General features: G+C 35.5%; 1 protein-coding gene across 5 annotated transcripts in view; it reads left to right on the forward strand.

Annotated features, from left to right (window-relative positions):
• WASF3 (WASP family member 3) overlaps positions 1 to 16,394 on the forward strand; it is a 70,201-nt gene that overhangs the window by 49,009 nt on the left and 4,798 nt on the right. For 4 of the 5 annotated variants that reach the window (XM_064645402.1, XM_064645403.1, XM_064645404.1 and 1 more), the window contains 5 exons: positions 2,262 to 2,396; positions 5,821 to 5,974; positions 6,839 to 6,956; positions 12,852 to 13,027; positions 15,681 to 15,944. In XM_064645402.1, coding sequence (XP_064501472.1) covers positions 2,262 to 2,396; positions 5,821 to 5,974; positions 6,839 to 6,956; positions 12,852 to 13,027; positions 15,681 to 15,944 — 847 coding nt within the window. Of the gene's footprint in view, positions 1 to 2,261; positions 2,397 to 5,820; positions 5,975 to 6,838; positions 6,957 to 12,851; positions 13,028 to 14,840; positions 15,008 to 15,680; positions 15,945 to 16,394 lie in introns of all 5 variants that reach the window. The other variant, XM_064645406.1, reaches the window with a different exon arrangement.

A 16,394-nucleotide genomic window follows, 5' to 3' on the forward strand; every position in this document is an offset into this window, starting at 1 on the left:
AAATATTAACTGAAGTATGTTCCTACTTTGGTTTCTGAAAAAGAACTGATAAGCCCCATCTCCTTGACTTCTCTAGAGGTGATGTGTTTAATCCTAGAATGCAGCAGTCCTCCCTCAGCAGGCTGATTTCAATATATTAACATAAACTAACATCCATTAAAATTGATTGAGCTCTGAATACTGGTGGCTGAAGAATGTAATAACTGCTTTATTTAGCTGAAGAGTTGAAAAGCTTATTTGTTCCATAGCTTGGAATAACATCTTCATTTGGAGCAACTAAATCAAATGGGAATTATAATTGAATCTCAACTGGCTGCTGGGAAGCACTTAGAGAACACTTGTAGTGTGCAGGTGGTTGAACACTGGCATAGGTAGTCCAGAGGAGCTGTGGAGCCTCCGTTCTTAGAAGTGTTCCAAACCCTGCTGGTCAGAGTCCTGGGCAACCTGCTCTGTCCAGTTGTGCTTTGAGCAGGGAAATGGGCTAGAAGATTTTCAACTTCAACTATGCTGTGGTTGTGTGAACTCTGTTTTGGAGGGGGAGGACCTCTGTGGACCTCTGTTTTGTGCGTAGACAGCACACCTTGTCTATCCACCTTCCACTGGCACAGGAAGCAGAGTTTGGATACACCAGAATACCTAATGTTTTGGGTTAGTTATTGGCTGATTTTACATTTAGTGAAGAAATCTATTCCTGGTGAAGCCCTTCATTTGAAGGCAATCACATTAATTTTTTTTTCTGTAATTCACAAACAGCATTTTCGAATTTGTTTTAGTGTAGTTGTCATTCCCTTCCCCCCAAGGGGGAGAATGATCCAAGAAAGGGGCAGATCCTCTCGTATTCCTAAGTGTGAATATATATTTTTTTTTTCCAATGATGTTCACAGGATGGGATCTTAATTGAAATTTTCATTATATTTGTACTTTTCTTTATGAAGTACTAAAGTTGGTTATAGGACCCAACTTAAAATGTCAATAATTGCTGTTCTTTTGGAAGCCACTGTAATTTAGCTGGTTAATACATATTCCATGTTGTTCCAAATATTAGACAAGGTTTCACTTTCCCCCTCCCTTCCATTTCTGCTCTCTGGACTCTTCTTGATGCAGGTCATAATTAATTCAGATGTAGGGTTTTAAAATGTATTTTTATTTAAAAAGCATGGTTAAATGCAAGAGGCAGGATTTTCCTTTCTGCAAGGAGAACTGATGGAGTGGAGATGTCTTGAGGGGTTTTGGCTACCGAAATTGTAGTGGGGGGATCTTAAAGGGAAGCAGCAGTATCTTGTAGGAGGGACTGTAGTTCAGTGAGAGCAATAAATTTAGGTGGAAACCGGAATTTGTAGGGTAAGTTCTGGGGCAGGAGGTATTAAATTGGGGATCCGGAACCACTGATCCAGAATGGTGGAGAACTTTGGGTTGGGGCATGAAGACAATCAAACTGTAGATGAGGATGCCTAGTACTTTGGGAGGTCTAGGAAAGGAATGGGCATGCACAACGATCTGTGGACCAAGGAGCATTGGGCTTGTCATAAGGCACCTCCTGTCCACTGTAGCACTTTTAGGTTAGGGCCTGAAGCTGCAGATCTGGACTGGACTATCCATTCTCATAGTGATGAAGAGCATACAGCACCTGAAAGGGAGGACAGAAAGGTTGTAAACTCCACTTTTGTGGTGCATAAATTCCATTGTGGCCGTAGGTAAATGTCAGTGCCATCTTTCTATCTCAAGTGACTCCCGGGACAGCAACATGTATGCAGTGAGCATTTGTAGAGGTAAGTGGGCTGCCCTGCAGGAGGATCCTGGTTTTTATCTGTTTTTGCTCAGCCTTCATTTTGATGTTGGCTTGTGCTTATAATTAAATCTTAATGACTATGGATTGCAAGATTTTAATTTCAAAATTTACTTCAGAAGCTTTTATGGACAGCAGTAAGTCTGGGCCTTTTCATCACAAAGGCAGGTTTTAATGATCAGTTTTCTGACAGTTGGCAGAATCCTGCATAAGGATTAAAATTTGTAAGTTTCTCTTTTTTTTTTTTTAAGTAGAAGACTAACCAGGGTGTCCAGGAGAATAGACTTCAGGCGGCATTTATAGTGTATTTTGAAATTTTTGTACAAATCTGTTGGCCAAAATTTTGCTGTATGACAAACTGTGCTGTTATAGTCCTATAGCTACTTTCTATTATAACTTCATGATATTGAAGCCTTTTGTCTTGTGTTTTCTAAGCCACTAGCAAAGGGATTTCCCTGTCTGTTTTCTTATGCAGGCAAACATGCTGAAGACATATTTGGTGAATTGTTTAATGAGGCCAACAGCTTTTACATCAGAGCAAATTCCCTTCAAGACAGAATTGATCGCCTTGCTGTCAAAGTTACCCAGCTGGATTCAACGGTAGAAGAGGGTAGGTAATTGCATGAAAGCATTGAGCCAGAAGTGATGTTGACAAGACCACAGTATTTAATTACACAACTATCTCTGTCTTTTCAAAGTAATCCTGTACCAATATTTTGTCTTGTTGTCTCAGCAAAGCAAGCTGTGAAAAATCACGTTAGCAGAGCAAGAAGAAGTATTCTTGAGTCTTGTAACTGCTGTCATTAGTGTTACTTCAATAAACCCCCGTAGTAATAGAGCCACTAAGTTGCCTTTTTCACAGGGAAAACTTTTAGTTTGTGAGTATAGTAAATCCAAAATGAGTAAATCTAGTCCTTACTGGAAATAAGTCAGAATACTGGAAAAAGTTTGAGACAGTAGATCTGTTTATTTCAGGGTGGGGTAGTCACAAACTACATTAATAGTATCTGTTCTGTGGTCATCTAAGATCTCATAATACTCTTTATCTAAATAAGGCACTGTGTTTGCATCAACTAGGTGAAATTCTCCAATGGGTTCTAGTCACTAGAAATAGTATTTCCTTTAAAAAATTGTAATAGCTGCACTCACATGTTTTGTCATTCACTTCATAAATACACAGTGAAAACAAAGGATTTAAGTAACATTATATTGTTTGAAATCACTTATTTGGGCAGGTAGAACTTGTTTCTCTGTCTAGCTCTAAAAGCTGGAACGTACATCTTTGCTTTCATGCTTCATGTCTGAGCCAGTCAGACATGTCATGTGTTCCCTTTTAGAAGATTCCTGACATTTAGTAAAAATGTACAAGCTTGTTACATCAGGATGATAGTGCAATATTTACTCAGTAGCAGTTAATGCCACTTGTGATATATTTAATAGTACTATTTATATGGTTTATATATGGTCCTTGCCATTTATATTTGTGTAGTTTATATATTTAATACTAATGTTAGTGATAATAATAAACGTTATAGTTGGTATTTACTAATGTAATATTTAGTCTTCCATTTTAGCTTGTTACTGTCTGAAAATTATTACATGTCTGAGCGTTTTATCTGATTTTGGAACATATTAACTGTTAGAGTATCACAGTTATCACAGATGCCCAGAGACGTTATGGATTCCCAATCCCTGGAAATGTTCAAGGGCAGGTTGGATGGAGCTTTGAGCAACCTGGTCCAGTGAAAGGTGTGCCTGCCCATGGCAGTGGGATTGGAACTAGATCATCTTTAATGTCCCTTCCAACCCAAACCACTCTGTGATTCTTTGATACAAGCACCTTTATTTTAGGTGTCAACAGCTAGAGAGGAACATTAAGTTATTATGGAATCACTATTCAGCTTAGTTTTAAAGGCATGTTGTGATGGTAATATGAGCAAACTAGATGATATTTATATACTGTAATTGTTCTGTGCTGAGGTGGATGGTGTCAGTCTTCATGACTTTTAAGTCTACCATTTTTTGGAAACTCAGTCCTCATCAGAGGTTGTTTTTGCTCTTATTTCTTTTTTTAAATGTCTCATTTGTGTTATGCAATACCTTCTGGCTAGTTTCCAGAGTTTGGAGAATAATTAAAAGCAATCTATTGGAAGGGGAGACTAGTGTATGGACTACAAATTTAATCAGTGTTTATTTTAAATTGACAGCAGTTATTACTCTTGCATTGCTAATCATGTTTCAGATTAATAAGCTACATATACAAACTGCTGTCACTTTAATGTCAGTAGTAAATTTTATTAGCTATTTTGTAGAAGTTGAAGTCTATAACAATTCATTGCACTGTCACTAATACTCAATATATTTCTGGATAGCTTAGGCATTTAAGTAAAATGTCAATTGCTAGATTTAGGTGCATCAGTGATTTCTTACATTCTTAGCTATAACTAACAGGTCATGTATAAAAATAGAATATATATAATACTACAGTTGAAAAAAATTAAAGTAATTGAGGTTACATTTTCAAAAGCATATGAATAACTTAGGCTAAAAAGCCCCAGAAGAAGGGGATTTTTACTCTCTTGAATGTCTTCCTCTAAACAAGAATATACCAATTCAGATACATACATCTGAAAAAACTGCCTGAAATACCTTACCTTGTACTTATAGGCAGGTTTAAATAGAAAGTACTTTCAGAAATCGTTTTGATACTTTAGATGATGTGGATGGGGGAACAACTATTTGAAATGAAATATTCTGTTCTTAATTTTTTGCTATTGTAAAAGTTATGAAACAATCTAAGTGGTCTCAGAGTGAGAAGCAAGACCTCAGCACAGACATCAAAAATAGTTGAGCAGAGAAGTCTGAGTGGGACTTGGTTTCCATCATGGCAAAGGATAAAAGTGTCAGACTTCATGCCTCTCTGATTTTTCAAGTCATCAGTATACTAAATTTTTGGCCAATACTGTTCAATTACCATGTGAAATTTCTCACAATTTGTTCTTGAGACGCGATAAATTAGATGAATGGGCAAGAACTATCAGATGAAATGACAATGATAATAAAAATAGAAGAAGCCAGTGCATTTTGTTTGCATTACTGCTACAGCTTACACTCTTAGAAAACAGTTGCCTCAATTCAAGAAGTGGTTAACGCTGTTGTAGACAACTCAGTGAAGACTTCAGCATTCTGTTCAACTGCAGTCAAAAACCTGTATTTCAGGTTGCTTAAAAGTGGAGGATGATGTGGAGAGCTTACTGCCACTTTTAAATTGTGATTAGCATTAACTGGATCTTTTTAGCAATGGTCACTTTATCTCATGGAAACTTGTATTCAGAGTGAAAGAAAGCCTTGCTAAAAATGACAGGAACAGTTAAAAGCAACTGAAATCTTTCACTTGAAAAGAAAGGATGAAAAGGCTAATATTGTTTTCCCCAGAACTGTGTATGTGAAAAGATTAAATGGAAGTATGTAACTGGACTGTACAAAGAACATAATATTTCTCTCCACAGAGACGTGAGAAAAACTTACAATCAAGGAGTGCTCAATTATATGGAAAAACTTTGGAGCTGAAGGATGGTTAGAGAGGTGGAACTCTTTCTGACAGGAAGTTGTTCCACTCATAATTTAATCATATGTAGAATGGGGTTGAATATTTATGGATACCATGTGTAATTATAAAACATGCTGTGTCGGAGGAATACCAGACCTTGCATTTAAGTCTTGAAGCCAGGATAAAGTTTATAAAAAGGAAAAATCATTGGACATCTGCATGTGACAGCATTCTTGCATCATATTCCAAGACACAGTCCATGGTCCCATTATTTTAAGTGAGGTTCTGGACCAAGTGGGACTTAAGTCTGTTTTATTATGGCAGTTCTTACATGCCTTTAAGCTTAAATATCATGATTATCCACTAAAGAAAAATATTCTATATTTTGCAGAAAATATTTTATGTAGCTGCTGAGAAATGGATGTTTTTTTATCCACTTTTGTTCATTTCAGACCTGTGGTAAATGTAATTTTTTTTCTAACAGTATCCTTACAGGATATCAACATGAAAAAAGCATTCAAGAGCTCAACAATTCAAGATCAGCAGGTAGTTTCAAAGAACAGCATTCCAAACCCAGTGGCTGATATTTATAATCAGAGTGACAAACCACCACCTCTGAATATTCTTTCACCTTATAGGTAAGGAAATAGTCATTGATTACGTTCTTGTACTTTGCCCTTCATCTCCTACTTGTCTGCAGAGAATAATTACAGCAGAAGGGAGATGCTGTATTGATTATGGAGATCTGATTTTTCAGGGACTTTCCTGTTTATGGAAACAAAAATTGCTATTGCCACACTTAAAATCATAAGTTGTACTTAACAAAAATCATCATATTTCAACATAAATCTTACATGGCAGCACAGGATCAGAGAGCAAGGCCCATTGATTACATAGAAAGTGAAAATAAAATAAATAATGTACTGAACTGATTTCTTTGGCGGCTTTATCCAGAAAGCTGGATTTGTTGCTTTTGCCTTCCCGCTGTTGTACACACACTCTGTACCTTTTCCTGGTTACTTACTGGTGAGTAGAAGAGCAACAAGTAGGACTACATTCGCTTTTTTCTTTTCCTGTTTCCTTTAAATTTATTGTTGTTCATGAAATGAGTGCAGTTTGTCTGCCTGAAGGGTTGTGGACAATGGGGTTTTACTGTGTTCTTCAGTTTTTGAGAGGTACTACGTTGTGAGGTGTCTGTATAAAACAGGCACTCAATCTGCTGTAAATTATTTGAATTTTTTTTAAGACTGATATATCAGAACATTTGCAGTGTGTTTCATTTTTAAGAGCTTTTAATTGGAAGGTAAATTTGTTGGATCTATAATTGAAGGATGTAGTTTCTGCCAGTCTTACAGATGATGGTGGTATTTTTTTATAGGCATCCAGTTAGTAAGAGTTGTTATTGATCAGCTTGAAGCTCGGATGACTGTCAAAGAAAAGTTTTGTGGATTTAAAACATACTAATTCATGTATTCTTAGCTTTTCTTCTGCTGTGTTTCCAGGGATGATAAGAAAGATGGATTGAAGTTTTATACTGATCCTTCCTATTTTTTTGATCTTTGGAAAGAAAAAATGTTACAGGATACTGAAGATAAGCGAAAAGAAAAAAGGAGACAAAAGGTAAAAGCAGGAACATAATAGCACATGTATGCATTGCAATTTTTTGTATGGCTGTCCAGGCATAAAAAATTCCAGGTCATACTTAGTTTCTGTGTATGGAAAGACTATTCTTCTTTATGTGTGGCTGTAGATTCACTTGGTTTCATTATTATAGCTTATACTGTTTATTTTAAGAAGGCAGCAAATTGAATTTTAGGAGTACTGTGGTTATTGAGTCTTTTTCCAGTATCTGCTTATTAGTACTAAGCAAATTGGCCCTGTTGTGCTTCAGAAAAAGACACTATGATGGGAGGGAGAAGGAATTTGAATTATAGTTTCCTTTATTTTCACAGTTCCTTATCTAGCAGCATCAACTCCGGTAGCAAAACAAGAGCTTATCCAGAAATAAATAATTTTGTTGTTAGTAAGATGATAATATGCAGCGAAATTATTCTGTGGTTCAGCAGCAAGAGAAGATTAATTTTAGGAGTAGTATTCTTTTTTTCCTCTAAGTTTGAAAACCAGCAAAAAAGAAGCTTTTTCATAGAAAAGATTCTAATGCAATCAAGATTTTCTTAATAGATTTTATTTGTGAATGGATAAATGAGTTGCTATTCCTGCAGCTTCTTTGTGGTCAATATTTCTATCAAATTGGAGGGCTTTAAGGTTTTTGAAGATAATTCTGGGGGGGGGGCAAAGTGAAAAAGGAAAGTTTGAAGCAATGACTATTGCTTACATTACCTGGCAGAAAGTGCTTTTATAAATAGGTTCAATGAGAGATGAGGGATTTAAAATAAAAGGAATCTGAACAAGATATGCTGAGTGCTCAGAGGAAACAGAAGGAAACCACTCAGTTTTCAGTACATGTGTGCATATATCCACTTACATGTGTATATGTGCATATGCATCACCCATCTTAGCATATCTATCTATACATGTCTGTATGTAAGCAGGTATCATTATATGTGTATAATCATGTATAATACATGTGTGTACAGAATGTCTAGTACAGGAATATGCATGCTAATGTATATTTGTATATATACATCACACACGTAATACAACTGTGTGTGTATATATATATGCCAGTATATATGGTACCTGCTTAGAAATAAAATTGTAGGGCGTGACTGGGAAGCTTTGCTATTCCATTAGAATAAATTCTATTAATTCCTTCTTCCTTTTGCTGGACAAAACTCTCTGACTACAGAATTTTTAAACAAAACCTGAAGACTTGGTTTAACTAAAAGATTTAGTGAATTCATGGCTTTAAAAATCCTGGAAGAAATAAATCAAGTCTCCCTGTTATGATTATGAGTCAAAACATTTTATGTTTTGGCAGGTGTCTCAGTATTGAAATATTGCACAGAATTGAAAAAGCTGGGTAGGCATCTTCAATAGTTATATATAGCAAAGTATTAGAAAATATTCAGTTGGTTATTTTTGTGGTTGTATAGAAATGCAATTTCTATACAATGCAAGATTATATTCCCACTATATTGTCAGTATGATTAGTCATAGAGCTGATTGAAAGACTGGAATTAATTAAAGCAGCTCTCATTCTGTAGTTTAGTTGGTGGTTTTTTTAGATTTCATTCAGTATTTCTTGATGAAAAATATATAGAGATAATAGCAGCCTTTCCTCCTACCTTTTTCCCTCAAGTTTAGATATTTTCACTAGGGAGGGGAAGAAAAAGAAAGTATCAACTGCTAGCTTTTTCATTCTGATTTACTGTTAAAAAGGAAAAAATACAAATGCTTTTGTAAAAAATTATAGTATTGCTTGATTTTTTTTTTTTATTCCTTTAGAGAGATTTCTACAAAACTATATTTATAAATTTGCTCTTAGACTTTATCTAAGGCAACACATCCCACTTATCTCTATCCATGGTATATCTTTTTTTGTTGATTTTAATTGTCCTATTACAATCTACAAACCAAATGTAAATGTGCTCAATTCCAGTTGTGTAGGATTATAGCCATACATCACAGAAAGAAGCCTTGATAAATTCTAGCTGAAGTGCTGTTTGATTTGATTAAATATATAACAAATCCGACAAAGAAGAAAGCAGCATAGATTTGAGTTTGCATGGCTAGCATTTACTTCCTGATAGGCAGAAATCTCAGTTCTGGCTTTCCAGAAGCTGCTGTGCAAAGGAGCATTTCATCATCTGCACTCTGTAGAGAGCTAGAGGGTTTTGGTGAGATGTCTCACAGGCACCCTTTGTTCCACAGGTCGCTGAATCAGCTGCCCTTTTTCTTTTGTTCTTGTTCTTATGATAGTAGTGACCAGGAATGAATCCAGAGGATTTATTAATAATCTGGTGGCTGAATTTGTATTTTGAATCTGTTAAGTGAGAATTCTTTACTCAATTCACGCTCCACAGAAGCACAAAATTTGAAAGTTGTTGAGAAACTATGCAGGTGAAATAAATATATAATGTTTAGCAAATTACAAACTAGACATCCAAATGCCATCCTACTCAGCTGACCAAATGTAGCTGGTTTTTAGCCTAAATTTTTCAGGTGCTCGGTGAAGTCTGAGAGTAGTCCTTGCACTAGAGAATCAGTTTTCCAATATTATATTGGTAATTTGCTTTAATTACTTGAGCTGTTGCAGCCAGAGGTTTGTGAAGAGTTTAATTTTCCTGCCTTCAAATATCATGTTATTGTTTCTGTATTCAGTTTAATTGAAAAAATCTAAGAGGCTTCGTCTGATTTGGCTCCTTCAGGTGAAATTTTTTCTCTGAAAAAACCTGTAATTTAAGTTCTTTAAGTTTAAAATAGGCTGGTTTTTTATATTTGGTACATCCGTGGCTAAGACTTCAATGTAGTTTTGACTTTTGTATGTATCAGTAATGTTCTGAGTTGAATGACTGCTTTAGGGGCCAGTTGTTTAGTCTTGATTTACCAAAGGAAAGTCATATTAATTTGCTTTTTATTGTTCCCCATTTTTTTTCTGAGACTAATTAGCTATTTAAACAAGTAAAAACCTTTAAATTTTGAAGGCTTGTATTTCAGAAATTGTTCTTGGTTACTTGTGTTTTGATAGGATCTTATAAATTTGCGGTCAGGAAAATACTCTGTGCTTGTGCTTCCAGTGTTTTGAAAGTATTGCAAATACTTGCTGAAGGTACTTTCTGTTACTAGCTCCAATTTTTTATTTAGCTGCTTGAAATATCACTTGCTAATTCTTGATGCAAATATCAAACTTTAAAATTAACTCAACAGTGTTTGAAGGCTCTAATGTGCTTGTGTTTGCTGAAATAATTTCCTGCCATCAGCTGAATGATGCACCTCTTTTCTGGCTTAACCTACAGCACCCACTTATCTGCCACAGCTTCTGTTAAAAGGAAGTAACTCTTCTCAATATAACTTAACTTTCCTAATAAATATTTCTGACTGTAGTTATGCTGAAAGGCTTCAGCTCCCCTAGAACTCTGTTGTCATTGTCCTGGGTACTAAAACTAGAGCTGTCCCCATTGTTTGTCACGGTAATGAAACTGCTACTGGAACAACTTAATACTACTGTTAGAGGTATATGTAGCTTTGTCAGCTGCTAGGAATAGGCCTGCCCTACTGTTTTGTAAGAAATTAAAATGTTTGAGATGTATTTATATAATATTTAATCCAAAAATCAATACCAGTAGCGTTTAGTACTGCTTTATAAAAAAGTATTCCAGCATATTTATTCATTAGCACACTTACAGATGCTGGTCTGGAACAACCTATCCAACTCAAATCTGATCCAATAAAAACAAACTAAGCTTTGTGTTTATTTTATGTTGTTTACACATGCATATATATTTACCTTTTCATGAAAAAAAACAGTGATCTCTTTAAAGCCAAACTTTTAAATAGGCAATTATGTGTAAGCAGTCATGCAAGCATTCCTGATGGTACAGTAATTGTGTCAAAATTGTCTTCTGAGTAACATCATAGATTGGTCAAAAGGTGGATATATACTTTGCAAGAAATACGTAGTTGTCACCCTTAGGTAAAGTTATTATTCTGTAAGAAGAGAAAAACTAAGTGTTTTTGGCGAACCAAAAGACTTACTTGTACTTTCCTCTCAAATCTGGTGTGATTTAGTAAAAAATCTTAATAAATTAATCAGGATGAAACTCACAAATTAAAAAAAAATTGCAGCAAATAATTGAAAAAGACAGGTGTAAAGCCTTTAACAAATATATGTTCAGCCACAGCAATAAACAAAACTTTATATATTTAAATTAAAGTATGAATGAATCTGCCTCCTTTCTGCTCCAAATCCTGTACTAGGAGAATTTGATGTGAAAAAGTGGTATTAAACATAACCTGGATAAAATAAGTGTGTGATTCTAAAAAGTTTGTGGAGGAAAAAGATTTTAGGGGAATTAATTAAAAACCAAGATCTTTACTTAACATGAATCAGACCAAAAATCTGCCTACTGCAGGGATGAGCGAGTGTTGTTGTAACTATTAGATGTTGAACTTTAAAAAGACTTTTCTCCATCATTATTAATGTTGGCAGGATCAGCAGGACCCTCATGCAGACATGCATGTATGAAGAAGAGATCCAAAACAAGGGCAATTAATCTATTTGATAGTTTTTTGTTAGTTATGTAATGTTAAATACATTATTTCAGAATTATTTCCTCAGTGCTGCTTGACAGTTGGAGTAAAAAACCTGTGTGCATCTGTGGTGTACTTTTTGTTGAGCTAGCTTTCTGACTATTATCCCTTACTTGGGAGGTGTCGATTCCACAATAAAGGCTTGCATTTATTGTTTGGTCAGTGTTTGACCAAACTCTTCTGTCAATACAATTGATTATGACTGCATTCTCAGGATAGCAATATAATTATTTCCTGAGAAACTATTTTTCTAGCAGCCAAAACCCTAATACCAACTTACTAATAGATAAAACATGTTTAAGCTTTTTATGAATTAGTATTCTACGATGTGGGATCTAGAGCTGATTAAAAAAACATCTAGGGCCTTCATAAATACTGAGAAAAGGAGTAGCACATAAGCACCTTCTCAGTTTGGATTGAACAAACTTGTTCATTTTTTTTATTGAAGCACCCATTTGGTTTTTATATTCATGTTGATTAGTCAGAAGTAAGTGAGGACAACATTTTGGAGGTCTCAAAGCGTTGAGTCCCAATATTAGGAGATCTTATTATCACTAAGATAAAGATAAATAAATAAGATAAATACTGACATTGGTTGAGCCCGATATAATGCTGAAAGATTTAAATAACTAAGCTGAGTGATCTGTCATGAAGCTATCATGCTGTAATATATTGCTGGCCTGAATAGCAGAGAGAATTAGTGTAATTCATTTTTATATAAGATAGTGGGAAACAATGATGAGGAAACACTAGGAAGAATTACGGTAGTTAATCAGATCTAAGAAGGGAGAGGAAGTTTAAACAAACAAAAATCCTTTCACATAGACTATGGAATAGGAAAAGGTGTCCAGTTTCTCCATACTTCCCCAGGCCCTGGTGACTGTGACCGTAACAAAGAGCCAGAGTAGCCCTTAGCATATTTAACATATTCTCAGAAGTCTGATATGAAGGAGGTGAAAATTAGAAGTGCTTCAGGATTTATAGAAATAAAAGACATGATGTCAGAAGAAGTTAAGCTTTCTTGCTTTTAAAATCAGTCACATTTCTGTATTGGGAAACAAGTAGGTTGGTGTCACTGTAGCACGTGCATCCTACAGAAGGACAAATCAGCAGTCTTGCTACTAATGAGGTTCATAGCATAAGGAGATATTCTCATTTTCAGTGCAGGGAGATTTTATGAAGACTTGGCTTCATCTGTAAATCTGGTCTTGTTTTCATGCAATCTAACTGCATTTTAACCAGCTTTTTTCCTTTCCTTTTTTTCTCTCTTTGCATGCTTTATTTCTTTTGTTTGAATATTAGGAGCAAAAACGTATAGATGGCACCACCCGTGAGGTGAAAAAGGTTAGAAAAGCCAGGAACAGACGCCAGGAGTGGAATATGATGGCATATGACAAAGAGCTTAGACCTGACAACAGGTTGTCTCAAAGTGTGTACCATGGAGCATCTTCCGAGGGATCACTGTCCCCAGATACTAGGTCTGTTTACAGCAAAGCTGTTTGTTATACCACAGTTGTATGTTCAGAAATACTGAGTGGAGTTAGGTGTTTTTACAGGATGGGAATAGTTAGACAAAACATACGATGCATGTTTTTAAGTTCTTTTCGAAATTATCTTAAAGCATAAATAACGTAACAAATTCTGTAATGATTTTTTTTCTTCCTCAGCTTCACAGGAGCGTTTTGCCATCATAATGTTATGCGCTGCAGTGAAAGAAGTGTTTGCTGCATGCTTTATATTTGGTCTTGAGTAGCTGTAGTTAAAAAAGCATTTAAGTCTGCCTCTAGTAGATAATGTCAGTACCTCTTTCTTAGTGTCTAGTCTGTTGTTTTGTGCACTGCTGATAGCTTAATAAATATTTTTCTGGGATCTATTCAGTTCAGCATACTTCTGCCTCCAACAGAATGCTTTAATGGGAGAAGAGTTCAGCTTTATTGATGTTACATTAGTCTAAAGAGCAAGCTACAAAACCAGATGCAGTGTTACTGCTTGAAATACAGAAATCTCTGCTTAGAGACACCCAGCAGAATTCATCTTCATTGACTGAGATTCCCTTTGAGCTCAGTGGGAGGTACCTTTTCTAGCTGTGCATGGAAATCTGAGTTTTTTCACTAAAAAAACTCAGGACTCTCACCGGAGTATTTTCCCACTTACTTTATTTCCTCTGTCTGTTGTGATTAAGTGCTAGCAGTAAAGTTAGAAAGAAATAGAGTTCACTGGAAAAAGCCTGTAACAATTTAATGTTTAAATTGCTGAATGTCTAGGTTGAGGAAGCAGCTACCACTACAAAAATGTGGGCTGATACCTTTAGTCCGCTGTCCAGTGGAGACTAATTAAAACAAAATCTGCTTAGGACTTGGCAGATATAATGTTGTGGTCTTTGTGAAGAGTAATCAACTAGTAATTGAAATATGAAATTTAAAATAACATTGGTATTGCTGTTTTAATAATGGATTCAGAATCTCTCTCTGTCTAAAAGCTTTTGTCTTTTTGTTTTTTTACAGTTTCTAATGCAAAACCCTTGTCTCCTGTTAGTCTTAATGAAACGTTGCAGACTGACAATACTTTCCATAGGTTGATCTAGTAAAAGATGTGAATTTTTTTCATCAGGAGTTCTGTTTCACACATTTTGTATGTTTTTTTTAGCCTTAACACCTTGCTTCCAGGATTCCCGAGTTTAAATCAGGATTGTATTGAAGTGATTTGTTTTTTATTTTCCAGCAATGTCAATATGTATTTGGCTGTTTGCAAATATCTATAGTACTTGCCATGTGTAGGATATTTTTAAGCAGAAATTGTAGGATGCATCTCTATGTTGCATTTAGATGTTGTGGTATGACAGGTATCTTGTACTTACATAAGCATTTCAGATTTTTTCAATTTATGGAGTTCTTTACATTTCAGTGAATCTAGTATCAGACATGGAATCCTGAAATCTGTTTTATATGCATGAAGGGTTAATTTGGGGAATGGTAGTGAGGTGGAGAGAAGGTTTTCTATTTTTTCATCTCAGAGTAGTCTTAAGCTATAAAAACCCCCATACATGTAGAAATAAGTTCTGATGCCAGAGACATTCTTATGCTGACAGCAACTGCATGAGCAGTGTTGTGTAAGTAAGGTCCCGAAGAAGTGTATTTGGTTATATTGTCATTCTGTTTCTAATGCCAAACTGAAAAAAATCTCTCGTGTCTTCTCATTTGCTAACTGTAAGACTTACACATTGAATGTTGACATCCAAATGTTTCCACTGTGGCCATTTACCATGTATTTGTTATACTTATTGTACTTTAGAGAGAGAAACACAAGCTGAATCCAAACAGAAACCAGCAAATTAATGTGAGAAAAGTAAGAACAAGAAAAGAAGAGTGGGAGAGAAGGAAAATGGGCATTGAGTTCATGAGTGACGCAAAGAAAATGGAACAGGCAGGAAGCATGAAAGAGGACAAAATGCCCAAAGGGTTTGTTATTTCATTTTACTCAAAGCCCTGGCTTTTTGTTGCTTACCTTGCTTCCAGTCTTGTAGATAAGTGCATCAGTTTACTGTGCTCACTAAAAGCCAGGCTGCACCATTGTTCATTACTAAAACAACTATTTACAGTAATGGGACGAAGAGATCCTTTTGCTCCCTCTCTTGGGCTTATTTGACAGAGCATCCTAGACTTTGTATCTTTATGAACTCTCTGCTCAACTAATATTTACATTTCCCAGTTTCTCTAAGCCTTTCCAACAAAATTAATTGTGCAAATAAAAGAAAAAGCATCTTCTAACTTTTGAAATTTGGGGTTCTCTGCACTGGTAAAATATATTTTTCTGCATAATTGCAAATGCTTGTAGTCTTGCTTTCCTTTTTCTGCTGCCATTGTTAACTTGAGGCAGTTCTGGTAAGTATAATCACTTCAAACAACAGACTGTCAAAATCATTGACAAAAACAATACGCTTCCTTCTGGCTACTAAAGTTCTTGTGCTTTCTATGGACTTAAAATGGAGTGGTGTTTGGTAATCAGAGTCCTGTTCCAGCAAGAAAAATAATGCTGATTGCATTCCTTTTAGTTTTTTTTCTCAGTTATTTAGATAATGCCCTGTTACTCTCACATAATCTGTTTTTCTGCATCCGTTTACTTTAATTTTAGGTCCCATGCATCTGATGTTACAGATTATTCTTATCCTGCTACTCCGAATCATTCCCTCCATCAGCAGATAGCAATGCCTTCATATGGAGCAGGAGATGGTCCACAGTACATGGCAGCATCCCAAAGCCATGAGCATGAATACAGACCACCTTCCACCACTGTACGACATGCTACTTTAAACAGACCTCAGCAACCACCTCCACCTCCACCCCAGCCTTCAGATGGCCAGCATAGCTCAGTACCTGTGGTACCAGCAGAATATGGGTAAATCTCCTGATTTATTCTAGTGGATTCTTGACAAAACTTAGAGGGATGCATGTTTTGCATAACCGTCATAATGTGTAACGTATCACACAAAATGATCCCAAACACATTAGTTACCTCTTTGGGCAGGACAGAAAAAATCAGTATAATTTCTATGTGTGAACTGAATTTAAATGAAATAGTGAAAGCAAAAATAATGAACTGCGTATTGAATGTGGTGAAATCAATATGCTTGTAAAATATTAAGGGTTCCTAATACAGTATTAAAAAGGGGATAATTTTTCTTTAAAGTGGAAAATAGTTACAACATAGTTTGATTAATACTTTAAACTTCAGGAAATGCATAGAAAAAGTATTGCTCATTGTGATTAATGTGGAGTCTGTTGCATCCCTGAAATGACTTTTTAAAGGAGCTTGGGCTAGAACAGGAAGGGCTCTCCTCAGACATAG

Source organism: Pseudopipra pipra, chromosome 2, assembly GCF_036250125.1.
Source record: "Pseudopipra pipra isolate bDixPip1 chromosome 2, bDixPip1.hap1, whole genome shotgun sequence".
Taxonomy (NCBI): Eukaryota; Metazoa; Chordata; class Aves; order Passeriformes; family Pipridae; genus Pseudopipra; species Pseudopipra pipra.